Source organism: Notothenia rossii, assembly GCF_949606895.1.
Source record: "Notothenia rossii genome assembly, chromosome: 11".
In the NCBI taxonomy this organism is placed as follows: domain Eukaryota; kingdom Metazoa; phylum Chordata; class Actinopteri; order Perciformes; family Nototheniidae; genus Notothenia; species Notothenia rossii.
In genome coordinates this window covers 26,519,570-26,529,116 of record NC_136910.1, presented here as the reverse complement: position 1 = coordinate 26,529,116, position 9,547 = coordinate 26,519,570, and the positions used below count along the sequence as shown (strand labels likewise).

Sequence of the window (9,547 nt, the reverse complement as noted above, 5' to 3'; positions counted from 1 at the left end):
GGTGTAATAAAAAAGGGAAAACACCATGATGAAAACATAGCTGTGGGAAAGAAAATGTGGTGGATAAATTTTTTCTTTTTGCTACGGGTATTCTTCTGAAAACAAATGACTAAACTAATTGTTTAGTTATTTAGGAACTTATCAATTACATTGATCTAATTTTACGAGAGTTAATTAATTTCCTGCAATTGTTTAAAGTTGAATGAGAAAATAAATGCATTCCTTTTAGGATAGCATCAGTAATTCAATGGATTGGGGATCCACTTTGTAGACTGTATCCAACACCTTTAAAGTGTGTGTTTTTGTTTCTTAAACTGAACACAAGTATAGTAGGATCTCTGCAATTGAGAACCTGCTGCAATCAACATCAATCAAGGAAATCTATCAAGGGATCTGTAATGGATCCTCATGGTCTCTATACGGAAGCAGATATGAGCTGGGCTCCATCTAGTGGCATGATATGGAGCTAATCTGTTTATAGATAACTATGACCAATCTCCTGAAGTTAATGCAAACTGTGCAAGTGCAATAGTACACTGTACACTCCTGAGGAGGAGGAAACTCAAGGTAATGTGTACATTTGGAACCATTCAAATGTACACTGTAAAAAAAAGAAGCAAACCAGGGCCTGAAAACAACAGAGACACACACTGAAGCTCAATTATTGCACATAGTGCGGAGGTTTAAAAAGACAATAAGTAAAAAAAAATCCAACATTTCATTTAAAAGCAACCAAGCCATCACAATATATTTCTCACAGTAATGATAATAGAGTAAAAACAGGAATTATACTGTCATACACTAATCATCAGAATTGACTATACACCTACAATGTTAAATCCTTTTTCTCCGAGCTTCAATGAGATTTAGAAACAATGCAGATCAAACAGGATGCTTAACAATTCACATGAGTAATAATACACATGTCTTCAAATAGCCATATACCAGCAAATAGCACAGAAGAGTTAAAGTGACTGCAGTGAAATACAAATTTAAAAAAAATGGTACAAAACTTCAAAAACATTCCCATAAATCATTCACTTAATACTAGATAACAAATTAGGATTAGGGTTAGGGTAATGTTGTGAATCGAGTGGCCCATGGTGGTGGTGGGGTTATGGTATGGGCAGGCGTATGTTATGGACGATGAACACAGGCCACTCGATTCACAACATTACCCGAACCCTAACCCTAATCCTAACCCTCACACCAGATACTGACTGGTTTTCGGACCCCCCCAGACCCCCCCAATAAAGCAAAACTGCACGTTTCAGAGTGGCCTTTTATTGTGGCCAGCCTAAGGCACACCTGTGCAATAATCATGCTGTCTAATCAGCATCTTGATATACCACACCTGTGAGGTGGGATGGATTATCTCAGCAAAGGAGAAGTGCTCACTATCACAGATTTTTTTCAGATTTGTGAACAATATTTGAGAGAAATGGTTATTTTGTGTATATAGAAAATGTTTTAGATCTTTGAGTTCATCTCATGAAAAATGGGGGCAAAAACAAAAGTGTTGCGTTTATATTTTTGTTTAGTGTATATTTAAAACAAGGTATCCATATAGCTATACTTTCTGTTGAAAAACATTTTGTTTCTATGAGATAGGGTTGTCAGGGGATACCCTAGAAATCTTAGCCCCAGATGTTTTATCTCACTGAAAAATCAATAATTTATGGATCACATGATTGCAAATGACACAACATGGACATTTTTGGTAACGTTTTAAATAATCTATAGTGCTTATTATCGACGTAGCTGGTTTATTATAGACCTTTCAAGTGTGGCACTACAGGAAGTTCCCCCCCAGACGGAAGGGGGTGAACTTCTGGGCCTGCTGAGCCCCGATCTCTGCCACATACAGAGCCCCCGTCTTCAGGTCCAGGTCCACCAGGTGGGGCTTCACCTCCTCAGCCAGCTGAATCACACTGACCACCCTGCACTGGCCGATCAGACCCATGGGGGGAGCCTCCAGCAGCGAGATCTGGTTGGTGTTCAGCTGGACCACCACAAAGTACTTCTTGTCTGGGGTCAGGCGGACGGAGTAGGGGGCGTCCTCGGAGAAGCAGCTCCCCCAGGTCCCCAGCCACTCCCCGGTGATGGAGTTGAACACCTGGATCCTCTTGTTGCCCCGGTCGGCCACCCACACCCGGTGGTAGTCGTCCACGGTGACGCTGTGGGGGATGTAGAACTGAGCCATGCCTTGTCCTTTCTCTCCGTGCATCCACATCACCTCGTGGTCTTTGGACAGCTTGATGAGGCGGTTGTTCATCCCACCGTCACCATCCACGATGTACATCTCTCCGGAGGGGTGGACGAAGATTTCAGACGGCTGGTCGAACTGGAGGGGGTTCATCCCAGAGCCCGCCTTCCCAGGAGCCCCCAGCACCTGAGAGTGAGAGGAGAATGAGAGGAGAGTGAGAGGAGAGTGAGAGGAGAGTGAGAGGATACCACTCAGCAACATGCTACATTCAGATTTTCAGTAGAGTGGCGCACAGATAATGTACTTTTGTAGGACAAATAAGAAGTTAGCATCACAAGGGATTTCTCGAAAAAAACAATGGGATCCTTCCATAGGATTTTAGCAAAGGTGGGAGAAGTACTCAGATCTTGTACTTAGGTAAAAGTAGAAGTACCAGAGTGTAGGAATACTCTGTTACTCAAGTAAAAGTACAAAAGTAAAATATAGTGAAAGTAGTAACAGTAAAAATAGTGATTGTGCAGATTGGTCCATTTCAGAATAATATATATGATATGTTTTATAATGATTGATCATGAAAGTGTTATCAAAGCTGGTAAAGGTGCAGCTAGTTTGAATGACTTTGTATACTGCAGGGTAGCTTGTGGATTTACTCCAGGTGGAACTAAAGTCGGATTTAACACTTTTTCACATCATTCATCCAGATCTGGGAAGTAACTAAAGGTATTAAATACATGTAGTGGAGTCAAAGTACACCATTAACCTCTGAATAGTAGTGGGGTAGAAGTACAAAGTAGCAGTTAAAGTGCTAGTATCTAAAAATTGTACCCAAGTAGTGTACTTGAGTAAATATATTTAGTTACCGTACACCACTGGATTTTAGAATATTACAGAAAACACGTTAGACTATAAACAAACTACACAAACTACACAGCAGTTGCAGGGCTGCATATCCCCACCGCTAAGCTAAAGCTAATGTTGGGCGGGATTACATTTAGAGTGTCATTTAGTAAATTATTAGCAGCATCCGTTTTTAAGATATATAAGCTTTGGACAGTCATGAGTTTGGTATTTACTGACGTATATCATGTTTTTATGTCACAAAACAATCCTGTGTTAACCACAGACCTTATTTCAGCCAAAAACCCAAAACACGTTTAACAAGATTGTTGACTTCTAAAGGCCGCTAAACACCAACCTGAGACCAAAGAACGCGTACCGAAGGCGTCCCGACTTTTACGTCGCCGCGTTGGCTACGCCGCCCGCCTACGAACACACCGCAAAGACTTCAGTTGACGAGTGGCAATAACTGTCCTTACCAGCAGGCAGCGGTAGTGTGTATTCGTCATTCAAAAGAGGCAACAGCCAATCAGAGTGATTTCTTTGGCCGATTCAACATGTTGAAGCGGGAGGTGTGAAAATGTGCCGTAAAGCAACAACGGTGCGGGACACACCAACCTGAGTAGGGCGCCGCAAATGCCCAACTGCCTCTGACGGCCTGACTCCCAAAATCGGGTACGTGTGTCAGGGCCTTAAACGAGGGAACAGGAAGTGGTGACATGCTAACTCATTTCCGGATTTCAGGGACTAAGTCCTGCACCACTTTATTCTACATAACAAAAGAAATACTTGAATGGAAAAGCTAGTGGAAGCCAAAACAAAGATGTTTTAGTGACAAACATAATCCTGGAAAAGCCTTTACCTGCAGGAGCTTCCCAGACGGGGAGTACTGTTTGACGCTGTGGCCGTACGGGCCGTTCCCCACATCTGTGATCCACACCGTGGGGTTGGCTGAGGCCGCGTCAGCTAGGAATATGCCATGGGGCATCTCCATGGTGGTTGTGTTCCAGGACATGAGGAACTCCCCCTCTGTGGAGAACACCAGCACCTTCGGCACATCGGCACCTGAAGGCCAAGCAAGTCAGCATTAAAGCTCAAATCAAACAATCATCAGGTTTCTAGTGATGCACCCTTTATGCATCGTTATTTAATCGTGATCAGAATCAGAATACCTTTAGTAGTCCAACAGAGGGGAAATAATGTACATATCATTTACAAATCAAAGCCAACTTTATTGTCAATCTTCTGTGTGTGAGATCAAATGCTTTGTACACAAGCGATTAAGAACAAGTTTAAGTTCCCATTATTTGTTTCTCAATTTTTACAAGGCAATGAGTCAGCAGTAAGAAATGTAAGAAAGTATGCTGTAAATCAAATAATTTATTTTGTTTGTTTTTTGTGCCGTGTGCATAACCCCTAATACTCACTAGAAGCAGTGGTTCTCAACCGGTCAGGCCTCAGGACCCACTTTTTCCTTTGTCAATAAATCGCGACCCGAAATTTGAACCACTCAGATTTATTCAGCAAAACATTGTTCTGTAATATATACACTTTTCAGCATACAATATTAATTAAAGTGAAGTACAGTGCATATATCCCTTATATCCCTTCACAGAACTAAAGTATTATTTTAAAAAAGGTTTAATGAGATGATGGAATCAAAGCTGAACTGTATCACATAAAAAGGCACACATGCTGAAAACCCAACCCCAGCAGGGGGGTCTGGGGGGATTCTCCCCCATGAGATTTTTAGAAATACTAACATATAAACTACGCATTCTGGTACACTCTGAGAAGAAAATAAATACAAATATTACTACCCGACATATTAATATTTTATGCCATTGTTTGTTTTTCACTTTGTTCTGAAGCTGAACTTGTCTGTGTGAATTGTGGGTAGGGTAGATAGCCCCCATTGTTCTGTGAACTGTCAATCATCAAACCGGGGGTCATCATTTCATTATGTGTTCATTTTTATCTGAAGTTGTACCCGTGGATGTATAAAGAATAGTTCTACCGCAAAACTATTTTGGTTTTTTTCTTCACCGGTTGAGAACTACTGCACTAGAGCACAACATTAGGATTATTTGTTGCTAAAAAGAGTCCCCAACAAATACACAATTTATTTCTAAATGTGGTAAAATTATCCTTTACAACCTCAGCTGGAACCAATGGGCTTGGGGCTGATACACATGCACCAATATAAAGAGTCTATTGCACACAATTATCAGTTTGCATTATTTAACACAAAACATGTAAAACCTCTCAGAGCACATTTTAGCATTCTGTGGAAAATGTCAGAGTTCCGCATTATCAAGGAAAGATATCATTGATCAGGCTAAACTCCTTAACCAGAAGTATAGTTAATGTGTAGAAAATCTACAGCTCTGGAAAAAAATAGACCACTCCAAATGTTCCTTAAATCTCAATCTACATATATGGAAGCCATTCCATTCCAAAGTCTGTTGAATTACAACACAGAGAAATGCTGTCAGTAGTAATAATACATAATAATAATAATAATAATAATAATAAAAGAAATGTTTTTTTAGTCAAACACATACATATATATGGCAAAACCAGAGAAATGGCACATGTTGCAGTGTTCTGCATGAATCCACTCAAAGAAAACATGCTAAAGCACTCATTGTCCCATATTTAAAAAACAACAGGTAACAATAGTGAAAGTGTGATCTATTATCAAATAGGTTTGTTTTTCTCAAGTAACTTTTCATAGACTCTTGTCTTACTTTACTTGAAATAATACAATTAAGTTGACTTAATCAGTTCATTTTATCTACGTACAAAAAATGAAGCAGTTTGCTCAAGGACTGGTGTTTCCTGATCTACAGAAGGAACTGATACAACAACGTTTCCTTCAGTTCCTAAAGAGCACCAAACAGGATCTTCTTCATTCTTTACACACCAAATAAAGCGAAATGTAGATTTGCCAGTTCTTGAAGAAGTATTCAGCAGATACTTTACTTAAGTTAAAGTACAAATACTATGGTCATAAAATACTCCACTACAAACAAAAGTTGTGATTTCAAAATGTTATGGTAAAAGTACAAAATTATTAGCATCAAAATGTACTTAAAGAACGAAAGTAAAATTACTCATTCTGCACAGTGACCCATTTCAGAATAATATAATATATTTAAGTGTTATCAGCCAAGTGTACTTCAAGTTAAAAAAAAAATGGAAGTACTCGTTATGCAGAATGGATCTTCTGACAGTATTTGATCATTATGTATAATATATGATCCTCTTTGTATACATGTAAGAGCATTTTAGTGTTGTACTTTGTCTTTGTGGACCAACTTTACATCTTGAAGTGACAGAAGTTGTAACTGCAATCCAGCATGTGTGTGTAAGGTTGTAGCCCAGTCATTTTGAATTGCAATGGAAACCATTAGAAATGTGACCGTATGATCAGATGGAGAAGCACTTTATTTGGAGGTCAAAACCCAGCGCGCTCACCTGTACTGTTGCTGCTGATAATCCCTTCATTTGGCAAAAAGGAAATAGCAGTGAGGAAAGAAACACAGCAATATAGCAGTGGTGGAATGCAATAAAGTACATTTACTTGAATATTTTCAAATGAAGCTATTAATACTTTTACTCCACTACATTTTAGAAGCCACTATTGTAGCCTACTTGTACTCCTCTACATTTATCTGAGAGCTTTAGTTCCTTCACAGATATCAGCTAAATAAAAGCAAATGTGAGAATACTCGTTTTGCAGAAAGGATCTTCTCACAGTATTTTTTTATTATGGGAAGTACTGCATTACATTATATCAGCATAACATGTGATCTGAGGGGGATGTATTTTTGTTTGTTTGAATTGGTTTGTGTGCCATTTTGTAAAGCACTTTGAGCTGCTGTCTGAAAGGTGATATATAAATAAAGATTTTTTTTTAATTATTATTATATCATTTGTTTTTATGTAACTACTAGGAACTATGAGATAATCGAAGTGGAGTAAAAAATACAATATTCACCTCTGAAATGTGGAGTAAAAGTATAAATCGGAGTAAATTAAAAATACTCAAGTACAGTACAAACCTGTCAAAAACGTACTTTAGTATAATACTTGAGTACTTAGTTACTTTCCAACCTGAAATGTGCTCCAGCTTGATGGACTGTGAGTTAATATATTTACCTCTCTGCGCCACATACACCACCCCCGCGTTCTGGTTGACCGCCACCCCGAACACCTGACCGCTGAACAGCTCCGGCTTCCGGGGCCAACTCAGGTCCAGCTGGTAAAGTGGGCTGCCCCGGAGCAGGTAGCCCGGCCGCAGGATGGAGCCGCTCGCCTGCTGGGGCCCGGTGGTCCCGTAAAGCACAACCATGAGCAGCACTAAAGCAGCCATACCAGACGCTAGCAAACAGGTATGGCCTCTCTTCTTATTCAGCATCAGTGGTTTGGCCAACGGCTGCTTTTCCACCTTTAGTTTCCTGGTCAGGTGACGACAGCTCGATGTGTGACAGGATGATTAAACACCGCAGAGAGAACACTCACTTTACTGTAGCGTTAGCGGCGAGGTATGCTGCTATTCAAGCAACGCTTGAATGTTTGTTACGATTATTTAAAGTTCAGATCCAAAGATTTAAATGGAATGCACTTCCTCTATCCAGAAACGAAAACAGTAGGCTTGTTTGAGACGCGTTGCGGCTCACCTCGAAAGTAGACGAGAATAGCCGATCGCAGCCGGGGGAGGTCTCAAAAAGCTCGCCTGAAGTCGGACAGCTCCGAGTCTTCTTCTTCTGCTTCTTCTTGTGCTTCTTCTTCTTCTTCTTCTTCTTCTTCTTCTTCTTCTTCTTCTTCTCTCGGTTTTTTGGCGGATTGCAAACAACTTTAAGGTGCATACCGCCACCTCCGGAGTCGGCTTGACTCGGTTTGCATTTATAAAGAATGCACATCGTTAATGTCAGATATGTACTAAGTAAATACATTTGTTCCTGCTCAAGATTTGATTCAACTTTATTGTCATTGCACATATTACAGGTAGCCTACTGAGACAACGAAATGCAGTTTAGCTTCTAACCAGGAGTGCAACAAGCAGTAAAGTGAAAAGTAATGTACACAATCTACAGAATAAAATATAGAATGAATTGAATGATGAATAAACAGTGAGGGGTATGAATATACACAGCAGCCTGTGAGCAGTATGAACAGTGTGTATGAATATGCTAAGATATATAAAGTATGAAAACGGTAAGCAGTGCAAGTATAGTATAACATATATAGATATTAATTTCATGATGATAAACATTGTGGAACAATTATGAAAAATGTTAATGGAGGGGGCGACGTAAAAACTGAGATACCAGCGAGTCGTTTCCCATCAGGCATTTCGCTTCCGCAGTCCGTGGAGAGGAACTGCGCCGCCTCGCCGCGCATCGCTCTCAAGGCTGCGGGCGTCTTTGTCCCGCGAGATTTCAACGTCTCATGTAGGCGAGCCCATAGTAGGCTTGTTTGAGACGCGTTGCGGCTCGCCTCGAAAGTAGACGAGAATAGCCGATCGCAGCCATGGGAGGTCTCAAAAAGCTCGCCTGAAGTCGGACAGCTCCGAGTCGGCTTCTTCTTCTTCTTCATCTTCTTCTGCTGCTGCTGCTTCGCCTTCTTCTTCTTCTCTCGGTTTTTTGGCGGATTGCAAACAACTTTAAGGTGCATACCACCACCTCCGGAGTCGGCTTGACTCGGTTTGCATTTATAAAGAATGCACACCTGTTTAATTGTTAATGTCAGATATACTAAGTAAATACATTTGTTCCTGCTCAAGATTAGATTCAACTATATTGTTATTGCACAGATTACAGGTACCGAGACAACGAAATGCAGTTTAGCTTCTAACCAGGAGTGCAACAAGCAGTAAAGTGAAAAGTAATGTACACAATCTACAGAATAAAAGATAGAATGAAGTGAATGATGAATAAACCGTGAGGGGTATGAATACACTAGACTAGATATACACAGCAGCCTGTGAGCACTATGAACAGTGTGTATGAATATGCTAAGATATATAAAGTATAAAAACGGTAAGCAGTGCAAGTATAGTATAACATATATAGATATTAATTTCATGATGAAAAATGTGAATGGAAGTGGCGACGTAAAACTGACACCAAACAACAACTTTTGCCGAGCCAATTGGAGAGTTTCATCAGCAGCACGGGGTAAAAACCACCAATGAGCGCTCAGCTCGAGATACCAGCGAGTCGTTTCCCATCAAGCATTTCGCCTCCGCAGCCCGTGGAGAGGAACTGCGCCGCCGCGCCGCGCCTCGCCGCGCCTCGCTCTCAAGGCTGCGGGCGTCTTTGTCCCGCGAGATTTCAACGTCTCATGTGAGCGAGCCTCCAGAGCAAGTCGGACAAAATGAATAACCATCATGCAACGCACGAGCAAGACGTTGATCGAAATTGCGCAGGTCTGCGCAGCTCTCGCTTGTCTCAAACAAGCCTAGTGTCTTCACGTGGTATGTCTCGTCTGAAAGGA

The 9,547-nt window shown here is 40.8% G+C and overlaps 1 protein-coding gene across 1 annotated transcript; it reads right to left on the bottom strand.

The window, feature by feature from the left end:
* Window positions 1-657: 657 nt before the first annotated feature.
* On the bottom strand, window positions 658-8,539 carry LOC307023734 (NHL repeat-containing protein 3-like). Its single transcript, XM_079657233.1, has 3 exons — window positions 7,208-8,539; window positions 3,906-4,108; window positions 658-2,392 (listed from the first exon to the last, which is right to left on the bottom strand). Exons 1-3 carry the CDS (start codon window positions 7,464-7,466, stop codon window positions 1,793-1,795), a joined length of 1,062 nt encoding a protein of 353 aa, XP_079513359.1. The 5' UTR covers window positions 7,467-8,539; the 3' UTR covers window positions 658-1,792.
* Window positions 8,540-9,547: the final 1,008 nt, after the last annotated feature.